This window comes from Pleurodeles waltl, chromosome 4_1 (assembly GCF_031143425.1).
Source record: "Pleurodeles waltl isolate 20211129_DDA chromosome 4_1, aPleWal1.hap1.20221129, whole genome shotgun sequence".
NCBI classification, from domain to species: domain Eukaryota; kingdom Metazoa; phylum Chordata; class Amphibia; order Caudata; family Salamandridae; genus Pleurodeles; species Pleurodeles waltl.
In genome coordinates this window covers 494,471,945-494,497,338 of record NC_090442.1, presented here as the reverse complement: position 1 = coordinate 494,497,338, position 25,394 = coordinate 494,471,945, and the positions used below count along the sequence as shown (strand labels likewise).

At 42.9% G+C, this 25,394-nt stretch overlaps 1 protein-coding gene across 5 annotated transcripts in view; it reads left to right on the top strand.

Moving 5' to 3' along the window:
• The window catches only part of NAV3 (neuron navigator 3), a 1,001,553-nt gene that overhangs the window by 846,885 nt on the left and 129,274 nt on the right, over window positions 1–25,394 (top strand). For 4 of the 5 annotated variants that reach the window (XM_069228788.1, XM_069228787.1, XM_069228786.1 and 1 more), the window contains 3 exons: window positions 6,571–6,734; window positions 13,246–13,399; window positions 23,365–23,539. In XM_069228788.1, coding sequence (XP_069084889.1) covers window positions 6,571–6,734; window positions 13,246–13,399; window positions 23,365–23,539 — 493 coding nt within the window. Of the gene's footprint in view, window positions 1–6,570; window positions 6,735–12,334; window positions 12,401–13,245; window positions 13,400–23,364; window positions 23,540–25,394 lie in introns of all 5 variants that reach the window. The other variant, XM_069228789.1, reaches the window with a different exon arrangement.

Sequence of the window (25,394 nt, the reverse complement as noted above, 5' to 3'; positions counted from 1 at the left end):
GACCTCTCACTAGGTTCGAGAAAAGGGACATTAAGAAATGGCACTTCTTTGCCAAATCAGTAGAGTATTTAGGACACACAGTTTCGGGTGAGGGAGTGATACCAAAGTGTTCCATGGTTGACGCTATTGTTAATGCTCCAGCCCCAGACAGTTGTGATAAATTGTTATCGTTTGCAGGTTTGTGTGAGTATTACAGCAAGTTTATAGAGAACTTTGCTACCGAAATGGATCCTCTGAGGGAATTGACTTAGGAAGGGAGTGGAGTTTAAATGGTCTGAAAGACAGATTAATGCCTTTGAATCAATCAAGAGAGAAATTGCTGATGCACCTACACTCAAACATTTTAATGTTAAGGGGCAGTGCATTGTAACAGTTGATATGAGTATGTATGGTGTTGGGGGTGTGCTGTCTCAGACGTGTGGCAAGGGTATCTGGAATGTTAGTTTTGCTTCTCACACCCTGTCTGATGCTGAAAGAAGGTATGCTGTTATTGAAAAGGAGTTGTTAGCATGTGTGTGGGCTATTGAACATTTCAGGAACTACATTTGGGGGTCACGTTTTGTGCTTCAAATGGACCACAAGCCTTTAGTTGCAAATTCTGTCACCTGGTGGTGGCTGGAATGCCACTGCTCGCATTGCGAGGTTGGTCTTGAAATTACAAGAATATTCTTTCCAGGTAGAATATGTGCCAGGAAGGAGGAATTCAGTGGCTGATTGTCTTTCGCATCTTCCTCAAAGTGAACCTTGTGATGTTAGTGATTATGATGCATTAGAAATGGATGTGGTTTCTGTTGTATCTGAGTCTATGTCAGAGGAATTCAAGATGGTGAAGTAGAAACAGTGGCTAGAGTGTGATCAGGTGGATTTGATGTTGCAAGAGGTCAAAGAGTATGTGAGTTATGGGTGGCCGAGTAGGGATAAGATTTTAGGGCAGATTGTACCTTTCTTTAGTGTAAGAGAAGAATTGGAGGTTAAAAGCATTCTTGTGTTCAAAAGGGGTAAGTGTGTTCCACCTAAAGGGATGCAGTCTATTATTGTAAAAATAGTGCATGAAGGACATCCAGGTATGTCCTCTATGAAGAGATTGATAAGAACTTGTTTTTGGTGGCCTGGCATGGATAAGATCGCAGAAAGGACCATCAGAGAGTGCAGTGTTTACGTCAATGCAGAGAAGATGTTGAAGACTGTACCAGCTCCGTTGTGTCCGGTACCTTGGCCTGATTCTCTGTGGCAGAAATTAGGGTTTGATATTTCAGGTCCATTCTATTTTTTACCCGTTGATGCTCGGTATGCCTTGGTTCTGGTGGATTGTCATTCGAAGTGATCAGAGGTGAAGTTGGTGTCCCAGGTCACATCTTATGTCATCATAGAATTTTTCAAAGAAGCGTTTGCAAGGGAAGGTTTTCCAGAGACTGTGGTGTCTGATAATGGGGTGCAACTGTTATCTAAAGAAATGCAAAGTTTGTTTAGGTATAGCAATATCAAGCATGTTACGACCTCGTTGTATGAACCACAAGGAAATGGCCTGGTCAAGAGGTTCAACCGTGTTTTGAAGGATAGTATTGGTTGGCCACGAGTTTTGGTGGTCTTTGGAAGGAAAAGTTGAGAGAAAAGTTGCGGTTTTATCTTATTACTCCACAGAGTACGACTGAAGTGAGTCCTTTCAGATTGTTGAGGGAAAGAAATCCTGTATCCAAACTCTGTCCGTGGTGGTTTAAGAAGAAGCAAAGTAAAGAATTGGAGAATGTGAATATAGATGAGATTAAGCACGGGGTGGAAATGAAGCAGAAGAAATATAAAGAAGTGTATGACGAGAAATGGAAAGTGAAGGAGCCGTCTTTTGTTGTGGGAGACTGGGTCAGAATAAAGAAACCTGGGCTGGTGAGGAAAGGTATGTCCAAATTTGGTAAGGCCATGAGGGTGGTGAAGGTGTTTAAACAGTCTGTTGTAACTCAAGATGGCAGAGTGTGGGGTGTAAAAAGATTGGCTGAGTGCAAGCCTGGGTATGCTTGTACTCATACTGAAGATTTTGATGAGAACTGTTTGGATTCTGGGTTTGTGATGAGTGAGCGGAAGGAAGTGCCTAGAGAGGAAGATGTGATGGTTAGTGTTGAAGATGAAGTGAGGTGTTCAAGTGATGGAGATGAGGTTGGGGATGGGGGTGCAGTGAGTTGGAGGGAAGACTCCATAGCTTCCTGGATCAAATCTGAGGCCCGTACTATGCATCTACCCTCAAAGTTGAGGGGATTCGTGTAGTTTTGGAAGTTTGTTTTACTGTGAATGCAATGTTGTTATATGAACAATAACTGTATATATTGTATATATTATCTTGTTTGTTTAAGGGGGAAAATGTGTTGTATTTTATTATTAGAATTGTGGGGTTGCCTACGGGATGGATTCTGGAATGTGAGGGCTGGAGAATGTGGGAACGTTATTCGTTGGTTTGAAAGCTTCGAGGCTGGATGCTCTGCGCTGTCCACAATAAACTCTACCATTATTTTCTTCTGTTTACAACTGAATATTACAGTGTTCCTCAAGCAAGACAATAAATTCCTGATGTCAGAGATAGACGCGCTCTTGGGCACCAACACCCACCCTTCTAATACACCAGGCCAATGTAGATGAGAAGCTGAATTGGTTAGGGAACTGATAGACACAGAGTAGGGGGAAATATCTTGTAGGTCCCATCGCTCCACTCACAGCACAATCATCTTTGAAATCGCTCACAAAATAATCTCCTACTGGTACCTCACACTGGCACAGATCCACTCCTGGGACTCAACCAGAATCGCTGCATGTTGGAGGGGACACTGTAACATGGGCACAGTGCTCCAACTTATGTGGCACTTCTCAAATCTAGAAAGTTTCTGGGGTTGCATATTGGATGATATCGACCTGGCTTTTAACACAAAAATCTCCTTGATTCCTCGCCTATAGCATACTGAGCCTCCCCAAGTCGCTGACTTTCCCACTTTGATCCCAAAGAGGTAAACAGATGGCACAAGCTCTCGGGCCACCCACCAGGTAATCCCATCACTCTGGGGTACAGAGAAGATACCGGCTATAAAACATGGCTCCACAAACTTTGGTTCCTGCTGGGAATTGAGAAACTGTCTCTAGCAGCAGACCATCGAGGTTATGATCTCTTTACAACCTGAACTCCCATTATCCAAATTCTTTCCTCCAAATTTAATGAGCTGGCCTGCCCCAAGTACTTGAAAGTCTTGCGCCTTTTCCCCCCAGTTGACAAGACGTTGACATAACACCACCATACAGCCCTCAAGTGGCTTGTGGTGTATCCAATAAGCTTTCACAGTTAAGTGACTCATCTCAGACAACCTATTTACTGCTGATGAGGAGTAGGGGGAGAGGAGCTATTGGGGGGGATATTTCAGGTTTGTTTTCTAAAATACTTTGGGAGAGCATTCTCAAACGCTGCCAGCCCTCGGGTTGTAGGCATTAAAGCTGTGTTAAATAAGACATCACATTGTGCCCGAAGGATTGTAGGCACATTGCTGTGTTATGTTAAAAAAACAAAACAGAATTGATACATAAATGTTAGAAATGCAGCATTGATGGGATCTGTTGGTTTCATGCAGAAGCACAACATGAGGTTGTCTTAATTGACAAGTTTATTTTACAATTTGCTTTTAGCAAGCATGAGTGCCATTGCTTTGTGTCATCCTATGCTTTCAAAATGTAGACAAGGTAGAAAATCAATGGGGCAATGCAATTTTCCATTTCATTGGGCTATGATATCTAGCCAATTCCCAAAAATATCTGATGAGATGCCAGTCCCAAGATTGGAATATGGATTTAACAATCAATAACAAATGAAATTAATAAAGACTAGCATGTTTTATTTTGTGAATGTGTATGCAGCTGGTAGTTTATTGTAACTCTGCTAAGCCATGTTTCCCATGATGTGTAATCCCACACTCTTTCATGTTTCTGCAAGGTGAACTCTAAAGGAAGTGAGGTGAATATAAAACATGACTATTTTGGCATGCATCTATCTATACAAACCGTATCCTGGCATGATTGCTACTCATTTTGGCAGAAGTTTTTGCGGTTGCTTAAAACAGATTATCTTATTTTCTTCTTTGTTTGCCTCGATTCAATTTCAGTTCAAAATTGCAAACAAATTTCAACTGTTTTTCTAGGCAAAATGTTTTTTTCCTAACAGATACTGGTTTGTAAGACTGATTTCACTCCTTAGAAACACAAAAATATGTCTAGATGTAGAAGATTAAACTAATTTTTGAATCGATGACTGGATATTGGAGTACAGACAGCTAACTCATTTATGTGTAGATCTAAAAAGTTATGGGAATGTGATTTTAGGCATGGATGGATGGAATAAATGATGGAAAATTATTAGGTTCAGTGGATGAATAAATAGCTGATGTGATAGTTGGATAAACAGCGATAATCAGATGACAAGCTATAGTAGTTGGATAAAATAGCCTCTTGTATAGCACTAGGAACAGATTGAAAGGGAATGAAAGCCCAAGCAATTATTAAAACAGATTAATTAAACACGACCTCACCATTGTTTTGTATAACAGGACAAGACTAATCACATACATCATCCTTTGTCTATCAGAAGTAGTTCACACTATGAAATCAGAATTAAATAATTATAAACTGCAGCAAGCATATTTATTTAAAGTCCAGTCAGTAATGTGCGAGTCCAGGTGCACACTGACCTCAGTTAGGAATTGGAATTACAGTGGTAGCCAAATTAGGTCAATGTCAGATTCAGATCTTGTGCAAAAAGGGTACCCTTTCTCTCCGTTTTCCGAGTTCAGGCACTGCAATTGCTTGTATCTCAGCTTGCTGCAATGCCAGTTCTGCAAAATACATTCACCCTGCTGAATATTGGTGTTAGATGTATATTCATATCTTATCGGTTTTCAAACATATTTAATGGCTCCTGATTGGATGGAGAGAACAACTGAAGAGTCTTTGTGTAACTCAGCAAGCCCTCCGTGGTATTGGTCCATCTGTTTAGACACATAGGCCCTCAATATGAGTCTGGCGGTCTTGAGACCGCCAGACTCATGGTGGCAGTCGGACCTCCGTTGTCGTGGTGGTCCGATCGCCACATTACAAGCGTGGCAGATCCACCACGGTCAGACCGCCGATACTGCCAAGTTGCTGCCAGCCTGGTGGTCGAGGCAGTTGTAATCTGCCAGGGTAGCGATTAAAAGTCCCCATACATACTGCCAGCCTTTTCATGGAGGTTTACCACCATGGAGAGGCTGGTGGAATGGGGGGGTCGTGGACCTCTTGAGAGCCCCTGCACTGCCCATTCACTTGGCATGGGCGGTGCAGGGCCCCACATGCACTGCTTCGTCCCGCATTCCACTACCCAAATTACGGGCAATGGAATGTGTGATGGGTGCTTCTGCGCCCGCTGCACCGTCACATGTCCGCCGGCTTGATTACCAGCTGGCTACAATGTTCAGGCCACTGTTTCCGCCCTGTGGTGAACTCAAAATAGGGCCAGTGGTGTTTGGACCGCACAGGCGGTCTCTCGGCGGTATGAGACCGCCCGCCATACTCATAATGAGGGCCATTGTGTGAATGCTGCAGCCCTTTACATGCTGTATTACTTCAGTAAGGAATTCTGAAAGTCCACCAAATATGCAAATTTCATATGGGAGGTAACTCCTTTGCGGTTCATAGAGTTCTTCTTTGAAATTCATTTCTAACGTCATTGAGGAAAACAACATCCTTCATTGCCTTCACAAACAGCAAAAGATCTGTCTGTTTCCTTATTGACTTTCAATGTACAATTGTTTATGCTTTCCTCCAACAATAGCTTGTTGCTCATCAACTGTCAAGAAGCCCTTGTGGCAGACATGCTCTTTATATAACAAATAACTAGATACATATTGGCATAACATTTTTAGTTTTTATGAAAAGAAAGCTCTCTCTGAAAACGCTACTGGTTGCTCTTATTTGAAAGCCCTCTTAAAATAAATACTATTGAGTCCAATTAAGAATAACAAAACACTTAGAAGAAAGGTACTTTGACCATTCCAGCCCATTTTGAAATATTTAGTGTGAACCAAAACATAGCCTCATGGTTATGTGCTTAGCATTGTGTGATATTCTAGCTGTACATGGACCCATTAGTTTTCTAACATTGAGTCTCTGCTTTAAAATACGAATGGTAGGTAATTGTTGTATCTTTCTGCAAGTAAAGAATATGTGCGAGAAAGACTGGCATTTATCTTTAGAAGTGAGTTGACATTATTGAGACATTCACCAATCAATTTCTGCACTATGATGATTGCCTTCAGAAGTCCTTAAAATGTACTATGGTCATAGGCTTTTTTGCATCTGATGGATGGCCTCTTGCAATAACCTGGAACCCGCCCCTCTCTGCTGGCTTTAATTGCATATGCTTTGCTTTGTTACAGAAACTATTATGTATTTCTTATGCAGGTCAATTCAGACCTGTAGCAATGGCTAAGAAGCCATCTGCAAACTCATTATTGAAAGACTTAAGTGTCTCAAAGTACTATTGGTTATAGAAATAAATGTTCATCCTTTTTTCAGTTGAGGAGTTCATTCAAGCAGGCTTTCGGCAAGAAAAAGTCCAACAAGCAACCGTCAGACATGGAAGAACAGAATGATTTATCAATTCCATCATCTCCCAAGTTCAATCACCAGTCAGACGAGCCATGTTTGTCATTGATGAAGCCATCACAATCTGCATCCGCGTAAGTTATCCAGGCACACATTGTTGTTACCTCACTGGGCACTATATAATCCAGTTGCTACATCATAAAATTTCAATATGAAATCTAAATGTCTTTGAAGTTTAAGATCTTTAGTTTGGTTTACTAATTTGATGTTAATGATTGCTTTGGTTGTTTACTTATTTAGTTTTATTGGTTGCTTTGGATTTGTTTTACTTATTTGTCTGTATTGATTGTTTTTGCCATGCTGGGAAGTTTGACAGCGTGCATATGAACCACAGAAATCCCGTCGGACATGTATCCAACTTCATAGTCATAGAAGTAGATAAGTTAGCACACATCTGTGACTTGAGGTAATATTTTGAATATTAACCTTTAGTGCAAGAGATAAGAGCTAGGTGAAGTTTTGTGATAGTATTGCATATACAAGCCAGTTATGTCCTGATTTCACCATTTTCACTGATGTACTCTATATAGACTTAAATTAGAAATCAAAGAGAAACTTGGATTGCAATTATTACAAAGAAGTGACTTGTGAATTTAAATAAATCTCTGTTAGCAAGCCTTGATTATGTCTTAAGGTTAGCCATTTGACCATGACAAATAGGCAATGAAATGGCATGAAGAAATCTATTCTTCCATAGGTACATTACAGGCAAATTATGTAATAATATAAATCATACAGTCTTTACTGCTCAAACTATTAGTCTGAAAAGCCTTAAGCTGCACAAAGCAGTAGGAAGATAGTGAAATGTCACATGTAGCCATGATGTTGAATAATGGTGTCTGCCTATGCCAAGGAAGCAGAGTTAGTTGGAGCAGTTCACTAAAGTTTATATACTTTGCCATTGGGCTGTTTTGCATTTAAAATGTTTGTTTTTTGTTGTCATGCCCCTTTTTGTGTTGGAAAGTGGGTTACTGGTAAGGTCAGGTAGGTACCTACATTTAGCAATAGACCACAATCCCCCATTAGGCCAGTCAAGGTCTCAATAAAGTAATCCTTGCTCAACCCTTGGTAGCATGGCCCACACGCAGTTAGGCTTAACTTACGAGACAGGTGTGTAAAGCATTTAATATCAACAAAACTGTAAATAAGTAAAACACAACACACAGTAAAACTCCATCACCGATTTATAAAAATAGGATTTATTTTTTCTTTAAAAGGACACCAAAAAGACAAAAATCCAATGTTAGGGAATCAGAGAGATGAATTTTTAAAGATGAAAAGAAAAACTAGCGCTTAGAAGCAAATATCGCTTAGAAAAGGTCGCACTGGACAGGGGCAAAGTCCAGAGTTCAGGCCACCCACGATGTAACATTGTTGCACTTACTTTCAGAAGTATTTCTTGATTCTGAAAAGTGGTCCACAGCACCAGCCAAGGATTCAGAGGCTCTGGTTTCCCTCTTGGGGTCTAGGACTACAACTCCCACAATGCACTTCTTCAGCTTATGGAGCTTTTTACAACAGTTGCTCCAGACTTCTAGATCTTCTTCCAGGGGTCTTTTTTTGGATCCTTGATGTGCCACAAACTTGATCCAGGGCTCCAGAAACTCTGAGTTGCTCCTTGGAAGTTGAAACTACAATTTCCATAATGCACCTAATCAGAACCCTCAAATTGCCACTGGGCGCTGATCAGCATCTTACAGGACTTGATGCAGGGGTCTCTGGTCTGGTCTGCTCTTTGTACCTGTTGCTAACACGGAGTCCACTTCTGGAGTTTCAGAAGCAAGGCAATGTCCTTTTCTTGGTGAAGCCCAAAGTGTGTAACTGGTGCAGTCCTTGTGAGTGCAATTCTTCAGGTGCAGAACAGGGGTTCAGCAAGGCAGTCCTCCTTCTCCAGGATCTTCTTCCAGCAGGGATCTGAATTGTGGGGCAGCTCTGCCATATTTATCCTTGCTCCTGGAGTAGGAAGTAGGGGAGTGCTCCTGTCCAGTGGGGTGCAGGCCAACACCTTCTGGGGTAACCACTTCCTGTGAAGTGTGGCAAAAATCAATCTCAGAAAGCAACATTCTTTAAAAATCCAACATGGAGGAAATCTCTCCTTGGAAGTTATATCTGGTTGAGCCCACCCACTGTGTGGTCAAGTTTCCCTAACACACCTCTCCTAATTTAATTAGTGGGGCTCTTAGCTGGATGGGGAAGAAGGAAATGGGGAAGGTCCAATTTCCATCCTAGGTGGCTTTCCCTTCTTTGAAAACCAGTTTGGACACTCTCCTCTCATCCTGTTCTGCCATCTGCTGCAGCAGTTCTCCCCAAACCAGATACTTCCTTTGTCTTAGCCCAGGCAACTTCACCCCTCATTAAGGTAGCCTGGCTGAGGATGCCAGAGGCTGAAAAATCAAGAAAGGGCACATCAGGGCTGAATTTGGTAACTTTCAGAAAGAGTTCTAAAACTCTCAACCTGGGTTAGTTGTATTAACTTCAACATTGGCAAGCTGTTGGATTTATTATAGCATTTGATTTGGTATCAAACGTGCTATATTTAGCTCATCTCTGTTGCAAATAAGACTTTATTATTTTAAAATAAAGTCTCCCAATGTTAGCCTATGGGGCCCATTGATTATAATGGGGAAAACAAATTCAGCTGTGTTTCCCTCGCCAGGGCTTATAAAACATCTTTTGTAAAGTCCCTGCATATATTTACACAGCACCCAACACTGGTGCCTCCCAGGGCAGACCGTAGGGGTGACTTATATGTAAAAATAAGGTAGTTTGAGACTTTGGAAGTACTTTTCATTCCAAAGTCGAATTTGGGGTTAATTTTAACTTACAAGCCACCAGCAAGGCAGGTCTGCCTTTATAGTAACTATACTGGGGTCCCTAAACCTACATGCCCTAACATATACCTGGGACTTGTAAGGAGGTTGTCAGAGCCAATTATAATTATGCCTAATTTGCATATTACCATTTTACACAGAGCACTGTCCCTGGGACTGGTTAACAGTGCCCAGGGCACAGTTAGAGTAAGAGAACACCAGTGTCAGCTACAAATGGGGGCAGAAACTGAGGAGGCTTCTGCAGTCAGCCATGTTTTCCTACACTTTGCTAATATCTTTTCCTGTTACTTTGATGCTTTCATGATAGTTTCATGTGTAAGTCATTTGCTCTCAATTTTGATACAAGAGTGCCTACTTTCGTGTTTATGACCAGAACTTGTGCCTTTCTTTGTCAAGATTATGAAATGTTACTGGTCGAAGGACCACATCGTTTTCTGCTTGCCGTTGTATGGTGTTGTGAGTGAAGAATGTGGTCAGAAGTGATGTGTTGTTGTCAAGTTGAGATGCACACATTATTCAATGGGCACGGTAGCTGTCTATTTCTTATTAATAACAAGAAAACATGAATGCACAGTTCCAAAGAGCTCTAACAAAGATTGATCTAACCCTAATTAAGGGAAGATTAAGCTACGTTTTCTGTGAATAACCTAAATCAGGAACAAGTGCCCTCACTCACCAATAGGTGACATGCTTCATCATCGGGCTTTGCTCCTCGTCAAATCAACACTGCAATGTCTAATGGGGCCCTCGTGGGGGCTCTTTGCCGGAGATCTATTGAAGAAAAATGCAGAGAATGGATGCAATAATGTGGGACTGGTGTAGTGAACATGAACTGTTAAAACTGACTAGGAGGACCATATAGTGAAATGGTTAATGGGCCTCTGTCAAGATTAAAAACAATATAGATACGGGGAAGAAAGAATAATGTCAGTCTTACCCTAGTCAAAATGTAGTATCAAATGTAGATGAGCCCTATAATCTAGGGATCAATTATGTGTAAGGCAGTGTTGGATATCCCTACACTGCCGAGATAGAAAAAAGGTCAACATGTTTCTCACTAAAAATAAGTCTAAAGAGATCTAGGTGCAAAACAGGAACCTAAAAGTAAAGAAAAAATTCTACATGAGCACAATATCTAGTAACATACAGTGTTGAAAAAAACATGCCAGTGTAAACACTAGTGAGGATCCCTAGTGGTGCTCATATGACTTGTGAATCAACACTTCTAAATCACAACAAAGCTGAGGTTCTTACCCTCTTCAAATTAATGGATGGGCCCCAATGGAAATAGCGGAGTTCCTACGTGGTCATGCCAATATAATAATCAGCAAATCTGGTCATGCCAATACAATAATCAGCAAATTTGGTGTACAAGGGAGAGCAATAGTCAATCCATATTATCATTAAATATTTAATACTTCTTGATTTATATGGGAGTAATATGCACAGGACCAGTTCTTTTTTAAATCTCTCACTATTTAATCCCTCCTGTTTGTTTTTGATATTTCTTATGAAAGCTGGTAATAGTGACAGTCATCACTGTATATTTCTGCTATTACGTGTAAACTTCACTCATGCAGGGTCAGTACAACATTTTGGGTGATTTTATGTGTATTTTGTGCTACAAACACACACCTACCCCCATTCGATTTATACAGACGCCTCATTGGAAACATTGTCCTCAATGGTCCCTGCTTGTGGCCATGTTTTCTTATTGTTTACCCAATTCACAGATCTATAGTTCTCTAGGGGTGGCTCCTTCGCTATGGCGATGGAGTGTTGCCCCCCCAGCTAAGAGCCACGAGCTGCAAAATAAAATATTATTTAATTATTGTTCTATTTTACAGCTGCTGTCTCAGCCAGCAGCAAGTGCAGGGAGGGGTGGGGCCGTGCCCCGGGCTGGGAGAGTGGAATCTGTGCATTTTAAGTGCGCGTGTGTGTTTGGCTGGCTGTCTTAGGCCGGCCAAACGTGCATGCTTGCTTAGGTTTCTCCAACCTGGCTGTGTACACAGGCAGGTTGGAGAAACTGCACAGACTCCCATGCAGTGTCTGAGTGGCAGGCCAAGCCACTTAGACCAATCCTGGTGCTGCCCTCATGCTAGGTTTAGCATTAGAGCAGCACCAGGATTGCAGGGGAGCCTGTGCTGGTGTCCCAGTGAATGCTGGGACATGAGAAGAGGAGTGTGGCAGCCGGCAGGGTCCTTGAAGGTAAGGTTTTTTAACAAAAATATTATCCCCTCCCCTTCTTCCCCAACTCCTACCCTGTCTGCCCCTCCCCTTGAGATTTGTGGTGGCCTCCGCTGTAGTTATCATTGCATTTTCCCTGATTTATTGCATAACCTTGGCCCCAACATGAGTAGGCTGCACAGCAGCTCTGTATTTCCCTGTCCCCTGAGTTACTAATGCTGTGGGCACTGGTAATTCCTGGTTACATATATTTGAGAAATAGAATGCCAGAACAAATGCTTCTACAAGTATTTCCTCATGAACACCGCACAAGAGATTCACCCTGATACTTTGCTGGCTACACTAGGTCTGCAGCGTTCCAGCAGGATTGGCTAACCCAATGGGTCTGGTACCAAGTGTTGCACCCCAGTGAGGTTTACCAGAGCACTCATAATTTGAGTGATCAAATTTCTTTTAGCTCTTAATTATTTTAGCCATGCATTGCTATGATTTTTCCATAGAGAGACTTCAGTACAATTGATTTTTTTTCATTTATTTCACAAAAAGTATCTCTTGTTTCATAGCTTATATTGTCCGCAAATCTCATTCATGCATGGACTTCTCAGTATTGTTTTTGGTTCTCATCACAATACTTGGTGTAACGTTTGTCAATGCAGGTCATCTTTCATGTGGGCACCAAAGAAACGTCGAAATGGCCATGTGATCTACAAGCATAGATCTCGGTAACGCAGTGTGGGGCATGGAGTTGCATCGTTTAGTTCCACCTTGAGTGTTGTTCCCTTTAGAAAGGTGTGCTTGCATGCACTGACTCAATGACGTGTTGAAATATTAATATACTACTACTTGGAAAAATATCTTGAATTTAGTTCCTTTTTCTGTCTGGTAGTGCTCTAAGTTAGCTTAGGTGATGTCTGTTGTTTTACTGCTGGACAAATAAAACCTCTAACAAAACAAAGGAAAATAAATGTAGCCTATTAACACGCTATTTATAGCAACTGCACATGTAGATTCAGATTCACACAGTCATAACTATATTGAAAAAGTAGAGTTTGAAGTTATCACAGTACATGAGATGAGAAAAACAATACCCCACAGAATGCATGTTACAGTTACTTTACAGAGAATACAGCGATCGTAGTAGCCCGGAGACATAAATATGGCATGAATATTTTATAAAAATCTCTATCCTGTTTTCTTTTCCTTTTTAACATTCTCCTCTGTGGAGTTGGCGAACTGAAGCTTGAGATTATTACTTTATCATTGTGTTGTGACTGGAAACACTAATGTACGTTCTTTCTACTAATTTAAGGGGCAAAAGAGGTGATGCTTTGTTTTTGTTATCTTTGTTAATGTACATGTACTCCCACGCTACTTCCCAGAGTGCGACTGTGTTTTGGAGTACTTTGGTGCTTGGAAGCAGAATTTAATGTAATGGTACTTGATAACGTCCTAGAGATAGGAAGGGGAGCCGAAGAACAAATTCTTTTAGGCTGCAAGTGTACAGTCAATCACAAGGCATTCATCTTTTATATTCTTGTCCCTTTCATACACCTTACACATCCTTCAGGATTTGTGAATGCACCGAAGCAGAGGCAGAGATTATTCTGCAGCTGAAGGGGGAGCTGAGGGAGAAAGAGCTGAAGCTGACAGACATCCGACTAGAGGCCCTCAGTTCAGCACATCATCTTGACCAAATCAGGGAAGCTATGAACCGCATGCAGGTCAGTGGATTGGAATGTGTGGATGTTGCATGTTAATTCAGTGACCTTCTATGATAGTGATGTTGATTGAGTGTCATCATATAAGAAAAAGAGAGCACCTGGAAGTAGCTTCTTCAATACGAATCCGAATTCCAGAACCATCCTGCTCTGTGCTTCTGAGGTGTCATGCTTTTATAATGGTTGCTGTACGAATATTGAAAGTATTAATTGTTCTTTGGTGAATGTAGATGTGAAATATACATGTTAGTACATTTACTGATTGGAAAGGACTTCAGTCAATATTGGGCATCTAGTGAAAAGCAGTGCCCGTACTGTATGAGCACATTTATTACTATGCACAACTTGCTAGCAAAGTGAATAAACAGGCTTACAATACAACACAGTGGTTAGACTGAATTCTAGCTGCCCATGTGGATCTTTATCTTGACAGTGTGCCACGCCAGCACAAAACAAAGCAGCTTGCCAGGACAACAAAACTAGAGACTGGCAAGAAACTCAAATTCTCGCTGGGAAGAGAGGCACTTTTACTCACTTAATGGCTCCCTGGTTCTTCTCGTGGTGCCTTTATTCAAAGTCTCTCAGTCAAAGGATTTGCGTCAACAGAGGAGGACCATCACTCTGCAGAGTACATCTGATCCTAAGGCAGAGATGACAAGAAAAACTAAGGAGCAGCCAGAAAGAAAATGTCAGAATATTACTTATCACATGGATGATAAATGGTCTGTTGTTATCATAGGCAGTGACTATTTCTGCAGCTTGGCCAACACCTTCTTCAGTTCTCAGTAAACAATAAAGTCCTGCAAGACTGTGAAACTAAAGCAAGTGAAGATAAGAATACATACAGAGGGAAAGCCTTTGAAATATATGTTTAACCTTTGCCTGTCCTTGGCAATGACGTACCTTATTTAAATAGTTAGGAACAACTTCCACAAAGGCATGAAAGCTGTCGGCAATTGGATGAGGGACAGCTGTCTTCAACTCAACACAAACAAGACAGAAGCACTCATCATGGGCCCTCAACCCAATGCATGGACCTACTTCTGGTGGCCACCCACCCTCGGAAACCCGCCCACCCCCACCAGCCAAACCCGCAACCTCGGAATCATCCTGGACCCCCGACCTCAGCATGAACCATCAGATCAACTCCGTCACCTTCACCTGCTTCCACACCCTCCGCATCCTAAGACCTTCAAATGGATCCCCCTCGAACATAGAAAGACCGTCACACACACCCTCATCACCAGCAGACTGGACTACGGCAGCGCACTCCATGCCGGAATCAACAACAAACTCACCCGCAAATTGCAAAACATCCAGAACGCCTCTGCCAGACTGATCCTCAACCTACCCTGACACTGCCACTTCTCGCAACACCTACGTACACTGCACTGGCTTCCCATAGAGAAAAGAATCACTTTCAAGATCCTCACCGACACACACAAAGCCCTCCACAACACCAGACCAGCCTACCTGAACCAGAAACTCAACTTCCACGTACCCCACAAGGCCCTACGCTCAGCTCAGCTCTTTCTAGCAGAAGTACCCCACATCAGGAAGACCCGAACAGGAGGGCGCTCCTTCTCCTACCTCGCACCCACCGCCTGGAATGCCCTACCCATCCACATTAGACAAACCATCTCCCTCCCCAGCTTCAAGAAGGAACTGAAGACATGGCTTTTTTAATCCACCTCACTGGTACATGCTGCCCCCCCTCCCTTTACCCTCCTCAGCGCATTGAGATCCTGACAGGTGAGTAGCTGCTGCGCTTTATAAACACTGACTGATTGATTGATTTCATTGAGGGAACCAATACATTTTGAAGAAAAACTTCACAAACTGCACTTCCCATGAAAGTTGAATATATTGTTTGTACTGTGCCTGACTGGGAACTTGTTTGATTTGGCTCTGGCTGCATATTATTTCTAAATTATTTTGAACTATTTGCCTCCCAATTACTTAAAATTCTAAGCCCGTGATCGGAGGTACAAAGCTAAGTGTTCCAAATAATGTAAACAATTCCTGATGAGTGCTTGAAATTAGTAGCTCACCATTCAAAGAACCGCACTAATATAAGGTGTACTGAGAATATGGGAACATTTACATTGGGAACCATCCATTAAAATACGTGCTTCCCACAGAGGACATCCCTTCTGCCAGCGCTTTGTTGAATGTAAATATCGATGTACTGAAATGCCTCCTGCGGCCCAGGCAGGGAACTTTGAACAGCCTGGGAGAGGAGGCCCGTCGCACAGCCCTGCGCACTGTGAGCATGAGCTGTCTGTCAGGGGTCATGGTTGATTACAAGGCGAGTGAGAAGGAAATGCTGCAGCACCGAGGGTCTATGCCAAGCGACCTTTAGAAACGTGTTTACCTTTATGGATGCTAAGACTGTATGAGAAAACATGCACTTAGGTGACCATAAGTCATCAGGGCACTGGCCTAAACCAGCAGCAGGCCGGACCAAAATCCTTGACACCCTGTCCGCAGTAGCCACATTAAGTTTGCCCTTTCTGTCTGCCACCTTTCTCATTACGGAAAGAGGGATGGGTGGCTGAACGCCTAGCTTTAATTAATCACTTACTTAGCGTCGGCCATTCGCATTTGTGTGCAGTGCATGCCATCTACAAGTCGAGCAGTGGCATTGTGCTGTGCTCCGTGGAGCGGTTAAGCAGTAAATCTAGCCCGTGCCAGGCTGCGCTTAGCTCAGGTTTTCAGTTATTGCAAATTCCATAATCACTCGGCACCACAGAGGATTTACACAAGAAAAACATTGTAGACAGGCTGCTGCATCTGTCACTCCAAATTTTAATCAAATTATTGTATTCGCTGGTACACAACAGTTCCTTCGTGTGTTTTGTTACCGGAGGATCGCAGATCAAAACTGGTCCGGGTATTGAAAAGCGTCAAATACAACAAAATGTTTGAAATATGATGTCTTTTCATATTTTGTCAAAACAAAACTGATCAAAGAAATAGCAACGAAAACAATATGTACCGATGCCTCCGCACAGTCCCATGAAGGCGCCAGAATTCAGAGCGTCTTTATTTTCACATGTCTGGTTTTGACACCATTGCAGACTCTATTTTCTAAATAATCCACATTAACAAGGATGGAAAACACCCCAGCATAATCACGTTTAACTTTTTTGGTTTGTGTATTGTTGGAATTTTCCCTTCTTCAGGGTCATCCCCAATCTTTTTGCTTCCTGCTGCCTATTTATTTTCTGTTGCTGTTGGCTTTGGAACTCTGAGCAATTTACCACTGCTAACCAGTTCTAAAGTGCATATGCTCTCTGCGTCTATTGTATGGTTGATTGGTTTATCCATCATTTGCATATTTGATTTACTAGTAAGTCCCTAGTAAAGTGCACTAGAGGTGCCCAGGGCTTGTAAATCAAATACTACTAGTGGGCCTGCAGCACTGGTTGTGCCACCCACATTAGTAGCTCTGTAAACATGGCTCAGACCTGCCACTGCAGTGTCTATGTGTTCAGTTTCAAACTGTAAATTCGACTTGGCAAGTGTACCCACTTGTCAGGCCTAAACCTGACCTTTTCTCACATGTAAAGCACCTCTAAGGTAGGCCCTAGGTAGCCCCAAGGGCAGGGTGCAGTGTATGGTTAAGGTAGGGCATATAGTAATGTGTTTTATATGTCCTGACAGGGAAATACTGCTAAATACGTTTTTCACTGTTGCAAGGCCTGTCCCTCTCATAGGTTAACATGGGGGCTACTTTTAAATATGATTAAAGTGTAGATTCCCTTTGGTAGCGGATGGACATGTGGAGTTTGGGGTCTCTGAGCTCACAATTTAAAAATACATCTTTTAGTAAAGTTGAATTTAAGATTGTGTGTTTGAAAATGCCACTTTTCAAAAGTGAGCATTTTCTTGCTTAAACCATATCTGTGACTCTGCCTGTCTGTGGATTCCCTGTCTGGGTCAGTTTGACAGTTGGGCTGGTTGCACCTCTCACTAGACAGTAACACAAAGGGAGCTGAGGTGTAGTTTGCATTTTCTGATGAGCCATCTGTGCTAGGAGGGAGGGAAGGAGTGGTCACTCACACCTGAAAGGGCTGTGCCTGCCCTCACACAATGCAGTCTCCAACCCCCTGGTGTGTGTGTCTGGGGCCTGGCCTGGGCAAGGCAGAATTTCACAAAGAAGAGAGACTTTTCTTTGAACTAAGCCTACTCCAAAGAGCAAAATGGGTATAAGAAGGGCACCCAAAACCACAGACTTTAGAACACTTCTGGAAACCAAGAGGAACCTCTGCCTGGAGAAGAGCTGAAGAGCTGAGGAAGAAGAGCTTCCCTGCCTGTGACTGTGCTTTGTGGAGCTATCCTGCAGTTGCTGCTTCTGCCTGTGCTAGAGGACAAAGACTGGTCTTTGTGTGCCATCCGTCTTGTGAAGAACTCTCCAAGGGCTTGATTTAGAGCTTGCCTCCTGTTATTGAAGTCTCAGGGACAGCAAAGACTTCTCTCTGCTAGCTCCTTGGGCCTCTGCTGAGACTCCTACTCTGCCAAGTGGTGTCCATCCAGTTCCTGGGACCCTGAAAGGATAAGCTGTCAGGACAAGAGTGAGAAATCATGCACCGACCGCCGTGTGGGAAAAAGATCGACGCAACTCAGATCTGTGGCTCACCTGCAACGTGACCGGAAGATCAAAGCCCGCAGCTGGAGAAACGACAGGCAGCATCGCTGATGGAGGGTGGTGAGATTGCAACCCGCACTGCGTGGTTTTCGGATCATCGTGCAGCAGGATTTCTGATGCAAACATTGTTGGGCGTGCAAAAACTACACAAGGCCTGCCCAGACCCGAGAGTGCAGTTCGAATCAACGCATCGCTGTCCTGCGGAAAGAACAAACAACGCACGCTGACTCGACTGAAGGAGAAACGACGAAAGGTCTCGCTCGTGAGTGATATCGATGCATCGCAAGCCCTTTTTGATGCACACTCACCTGTGCTGGGTTATTTTTGACGCACCCAGGTACATTTTCAGGCTAACAGCGTTAGCGTTGAGTTTAAAATTACATGAAGACTCTTTTTGCTTTTTACTTGATGACTTGTGTATTGTGGATTTTTTGTCATTTTGGTCTTGTTTTGTTTAGACAAATATTTTCTATTTTTCTAAACCTGTGTTGTCATTTTGTAGTGTTTTCATTGAATTACTGTGTGTGTTGGTACAAATACTTTACACAATACGCTCCTAAGTTAAGCCTGCTGCTCGTGCCAAGCTACCAAGGGGGTGAGCAGGGGTTAGCTGAGGGTGATTCTCTTTTACCCTGACTAGAGTGAGGGTCCTTGCTTGGACATGGGGTAACCTGACTGCCAACCAAAGACCTCATTTCTAACATGCATGTTGCTTATCTTTACCATGGTGCATGAGAATAATTAATAAAATGAAACCTTTTCATACATGATGGCACTTATTGCAAACTAGGGAGTAGATACCATGCATTAAGTAATGACTTGGGGAAATAAAGGTTGTTTTTTTGATGACGGATGTGAAATCCGGCTATTGGAGCTAGGGCTGGATTCACATGTCCATATTTTTCAAAACCACAAACCTTGTGGAGAGCTGCCTTCTGAAGCACTGCCTACTTAACTATCTTTGTCGCTGGGCACCCAAGACAAGAGGTATTTCTGTAGCCCCACTTGGCTCAGATGAATGAATTGACCAGCTAAGTGTGTTCATTGAATGGTTAAACAGAAAAATCTATTCAGTCATCTTATCAATTAAGAGCAAGAGGATTCTTCCAAATTCATCTGCCTTAGATATCTCTCTCTTGTTTAACCCAAAGATTCCTTCATGATGCATGTTATCAAATGGTTGAGGGACAGACTGTGATGGTTCAGAAATCCTTAATGCTCCACTGACAATGTTTCGTTCTGTTGCCATTATCACTTGACAGTTCTCCCTTTCTTTTCAATTAATGGCCTGAAGAGACACAACTACAGGCCCTGGTCCAATGGGAGTAGAGTAGAATCTGGTATTTTCAGTGAAAGAGTAACCGAATGCTGTATAAAGAGAAGTAGACAGCTCAAGGCTAACCATAGGCGTTGAATTTATTTCATGGCAGAGAGTATCTGTTTTTTAAAATAAATATATATATTACCTAGTAGCAGTCACCACTAGGTAGTTACAGTTAGGACATAGTAGCTATAGAAAAGGCATTTTTTGATTTGCTAAAAACGTAGGTGCCGTTTGATGAATCTTAACAAAATGTTCCCCAAAAATATGACTCTCACTTCAGCTGCTGTCTGGAAAGTTTAGGGGTGATTGGGCAAGCGTGGGCCTAGTAAAAGCGGGAGGTCCAAAATGCTTTTTCCCTGTGAATTTTTCCATAGGTATTTTGAACAGAAAAAGCGGCTGAACCACTAGAAGGATTTGCCCCAAATTTGGCAGAAAGGTAGCTCTTAGTCTGAAAAATGACATTTTTGTTATTTGGTGTAAATCCGTTCAGTATTTTTTGAGAAATTAAAGAAAAAACTAATTATACATATAGGGACGCAAAGGCTCCGCAAACCCTCCCAATCTCATGCTGAGATCTGATTGGCTGCCACCACTTCAACAAGGAATTGTTGGCAGCGTTCTTGGGACTGAATCCTAGAAAAAAAGATAAAAAAAAAGAAAAGGGGCCAAGTTAGGAACTCCATGCCCCTTTGCTCTTGTGCTGCGACAGAACAAAAAACGATTTTTTTAAAAACAATTCTGCCGGGAGTCACAGTGGATCCTCGGACTGGTGAAAATTTGAAAAAAAAAGAGCAACCACGTGCTCCCACGCTTGTTTTGTAAACAGCCCTGGGTGGGCCAGGTCCTGGAGACATTCAAAAAGGAGGGAGAGCACTGGGCCCTCGTTCTAGGGCTTAGATTAGCCCTGGGGACCACCACCAATAGCCCTGCGGCTATAATATAGTAAAGTGCGGGCCGAGCACACAGCCCCCCACACCCCAGGGACCACCACCTTCCTGTACAAAGTGTTTATTTAAAATGGGGAGGCCCGTATACCCCCCCTACATCTCCAGAGACCACCGCCTCCCTGGGGCTATTGAAATTTTGAATGCAAGGTGGGCCCGCTCAGCACCCCTGCAGCCACGGAGACCGCCTCTTCCCTGGGGCTTAAGATATAATACATGCAGGGGGAGGAAAGGTCCTGGGGACCACCACCTCCCTGGCGCTATTATAATTTTGAATGCGGAGGGCCACATAGCCACCCTGCAGCCCCCGGAACCACCACCTCCCCGGGGTGTAAGATATGATGAATGCAGTGGGGGCCACATGTCCCCCCCCACAACCACAGGGACCACCACCTCCCTGGGGCTGAATTTAAATAATTAAGGGGGTCCGTCATGGAGCCCCCCCCAGGGAACCACCACCTCCCTGGGGCTGCTTATGTTGGAGGGGGAGCCATGTGGCCCCCCTCAAGGAGTCATAGATGGCCCTGGGAACCACCACCCCCAGGACCGACTCCTGCTATGTCCTGGGGTGCCAACCCACTGGGACATAGCTGTTTGCTCTGACTTGGCAGGAGCTGTTACAGCTTCTGCCAAGTCAGAGCAAACACTCCTCTTGCAGTAAGTGAGATCTATCAAACAGCCTTCACTTGCTGCAAGCAGAGATTTCCTCTGTTTCCTTGCCTGCAGAGATGCAGACAGGGAAACTGAGGAAACAACTGTTCTTAGAGAGAGGGAGCTGCATCTGAGACAGCAATGCCGGATCCCCCGGCGGAGGTGGGGAGCCAGCTGGTACCGCGGGCGGAGGCCTTCAGGCTCCCCCAGCAGTTCCCAATTGTAGTGACTGGGTGCCCTGGGTGATGGGGTCCCTAGGGTGAAATAGGTCGTGGTAGGTGGCCATGCGGCCCTCCCTCCACCCCAAAAAAAACACACAGTGATGCCAGGCCCCGGGGGATGGAGTATCCAGGGATGAAACCGTCCTGTGGAGGGGGGCTGTGCAGCCCTCCTCCATGGAATTATAGTGGGGCCCAGGAGATGGTGTCTCCGGGGCCGAAATTGGCCAGGGGGGAGGCAAATTGAAAAATTCACTTAAAAAACAAAGGTTATAGTTAGGTTCTGAATTTACTTGCACAAAACCAGAGAAATTCAGCAGTAATAATTAGTTATTTGAAGTAACTATAACTCGCGGCCTAAGGTAGCATTAACTCGCGCCCTCAAGCCCCAAGACAGAGTGCAATGTATTTAAAAATTGGACATGTACTTTTGATGTTGAACATGCCCAGATAATGAAAAAATCTTAAATTCATTTTTCACTATTGCAAGGCCTTTCACTCCCATAGGATAGCTTTTGGATTACCTTAAAACATAGTTTACATGTAATTACCATTTGGGAAGAGATAAATGTCTGGAGTTTGGTGTCTCTGGACTCACAATTTAAAATCATAATTTATGGTGTAGTTGGAATTGAATTTCTAAGTCTGAAAATGCCACTTTTAGAAAGTTGTCATTTTCTTATGTTAACTATTCTGTGCCTCTGCCTCTCTCTGACTACATGTCTCGGGTAGTTGACAGTTGGGCTTTGTGCATTCTCACAAGACAGTCATACACAAAGGGAGCGTGGGTGTAGCATTTGCATACTCATTGCTGAGCACCAGGTCTTCCAGGGCTAGATGGGTGGGAGGAGCTGACAGGACTAGCTGAATAGGGCTATGCCTCTCCTTACTAAAAGGGCTGCATGACCCCCTGTAGAGTGTCTCGAGCCAGGTATGGTAGGACAGGGACCTTGTGGAGTTCACGGGAAGGCCTGGAAGTTTCTCCCACTTTCCAGAAGCAGGGCACCAAATTATACAAACTGGACCCCAAACCGCACCAAGTCATATCTCTATTGGACACTCTTCCAAGAAGAGGGACTGCTGTGCTGCCACTCTGCAACTGGATTCCTGTTTTGGCTTACTGCTTGCTGGGCTGTGGGAGGGACTGCCCCTTAGCTACATGCTTTGCTGTTTTGGCCTGCTGCTTCTGTCCTGTAGTGAGAAGGACTGGACTTGTCCATTACATCCTTGCACCCAAAAGTCTCCAAGGGCTTGTTGGCTTGCCCCCTGTTCTTCTGCAATCTAGTCTCAGGCAAATCAAAGACTGCTAGTAACTCTCCTGGTGTGGCTGGACTCTGCCATCTGTAAGTCCTACCCTAGCCCAAGGTGCCACCCTCCAGTCCTGGGCATCATAAGCGGGTTTTTCAGCTACAAACCTCAACAAGAGACTAATCGCAGCAGGAATATTGGCACATCGCATCTCTGACAGTGACACAACAACTACCTGATGACATCGGCTTCACATACTCCACAGGCCACCACTAAAGAGTCATTGCATCCACTTCTACAGAACCTGACAACGATGAATTGACCTGAGTGCAGCAGAAATATTGGCATACTGTGTCCATGCTGCTGTCAGTGCTTTACTCCAACAAAGGTACTGTTCAGTGGACCCTGTGGGGGTTCTATAGCTCGCCTTCCTGCCATCGTGTTCAGCCTGGATTTTGGTTTTGCACCAGTCCCTCATGACCTCAAGTAACCTTTTTACCGCTAGACCTTTTACCTTCTAAGCACTGTTTTCACATTTAATCTTTAAAAATTCATATCTTGACTTCTACTGATTGGATTTTTTGTTATTTTGGTTTTGTTTTTACTACAAATATTCTCTGTTTTTCTAAACTGATGTTGAGTTTATTTGTGGTGTCTTTTACTTTGTTACTGTATTTTAGTGTTGCACAAATATTTCACACATTGCCTCTTAAGTCCGACTGCTCTGTGCCAAGCTACCAGAGGGTGATCACAGGTTAATTTAGAATGTGTATCTGACTTAGCCTGACTAGGATTGTGGTCCCCAATTGGCAGGGTGTATACCCTCACCAACTAGAGTCCCAGTCCCTAAGAAACAAATCTGTGGTGGATGTCGCAGAAACCAAGTTTAGGAAGTCTATGTGAATGAATATGATTTTTTCACTTTTTTACAGAATGAAATTGAGCTACTAAAGGCAGAAAATGACCGATTGAAGGCAGAAACTGGAAGTTCATCAAAAACAGCACGTCCCTCATCTGAGTCATCAAACAGTACCTCCTCTTCTTCATCTCGTCAGTCCCTTGGGCTTTCTTTAAACAACTTGAATATTACGGATTCTGTTACTTCCGGTGCGTATGCTACATTTCTTTCAAATCTTTGAAAACATGCTGTCAATAATGAAAAATGCTGTACAGAAGGCCAATTAGGTTAAGTGCTCATTGCTGGAAACTGAAGGTAATGAGTTAAAATCCCAGAAAGGCTGACCCAGTCTTCCACCCTTCCTAGGATTATCATTTTAGAATCATTAAGTTGGTTAATATTGGTTATGGTTATATTGCAGGGATTAAAAGAAAATATTGCAGGGCTTAAAAGTAGCCGAGATGTCCTCTAAACTATTTTAGAAAAATAATTCTTTATTCTCACTATGCTATATTATTACATATTGGTTTGACTGAAAGTGTGTCATAAGTTACATGATATGATAAGGCATGAGTATGATGTCACAAATACTCAGGTGCTTTTCAGCAACCATAAATGGATTAATTTGTAAGTACGCCTTTATTCAAAATGTTCCCTCCAATTGAATTTATAATCCCTCTCTTGAAGGCAGTATCCCTTATTACTAGGGCTCAACTCCTAGCATTGTAGCTCCAATTCCGTAGTCAGCATGCCCGGTGACCAGCTCTTTTATTCCTTAAACCACATTCTATGTCTCAAGTTATTCCTCAGTCCCATGGAATTATTACTCCCATCCCTTGGTCTTCCATCTCTTTTTTCAATGTACTGTGACCGTGAACTCTCCTTTGCCTTTATCCTGATATGGAAACCACCTCACATTGTTCACCCTTCTGCCACTAAAGCCTTTGCTACTCTTTTACTCCTGCTTGTTGAGACAGACAACTGCAGCCACATTTTGCTGACTCAATTATTGTGAAAACAGATACATTCAATAAGATTCTTTATTTTAATAATGGATTAGAAATACTAGATTTTTCAAATATAAACCAAGAAAAGATCACTCGCTGATTTGCAGAATTATATGTAGAAGTGAAACATTTTTGCGGGATTTGTGCTGCTGGGGAAATATCTGAGTCTATGCAGTTGTTGGGGTCCCATTTAGTTAACTGATTGGGCACAGTGATAGCTCAGCTTAGGCTTGAGGCCTGTGCCGTTTAATCTAGTTATTATCCTCTGTATCCCTGCATTTGTTTTTTATTTCTGCTTCTTTTCGTGACAGTGTTTTTAATTTGATTATCAGCTGCTATTCTGCTAAAGCATCATTATCAGTGCTATGGATACTTTGCATCATATTCTTTTAAGCAAACTCACAAAAATGGAATGTTAGGCACACATTATTTTGTATTGCTGGTCCCAAGACTGCGTAAACAGTCCAGTGCTTAAGTACATACCCACATCAGGCTTCTGTGCATAAACATAAACATGTCTCCTATAAAAATATCTTGTATGACAAAGGGCATTAGAGGGTGTTCCAGCCAGAATTTCCATTTCGGCTGACCTAAGCCTTTGTGTCTCCATGGATCCTGATCCAGAGACTGGAGGCCTGACCTTGTAACAAGGTAACGGGGGTGGTGTGTGCCTCCAATGGACACTGTACGGACAGATTTGGCTTACATCGCCATGCTCTTGCTCAGGGGTTAGAGATTAGGCTTTTAGGTAGGAATTGTATACTCATGTCATGATAATATGTTGGGGTTGTTTATATATACATCTCTAATAATTTTCACAATTCTGATTTTGTTATTCCTCATTATCCTAATAATTGCAGCTCATGCATTTTATCGTAGATTGCAGTCTTTTCAGTAAATGTATTAAAACCTGTCCTGCATCTCTTTTCTTGCCTATGTGTATGTAAGAGACTTGCATGTGGAGAGAAAAGGGTAAGGCTTGTTTTCACCATGATTTCCCTGAGGGTTTTTCAGAGTTCCATGTGCAAGGCTGCTACAAATCACGTTTACCGTCTGT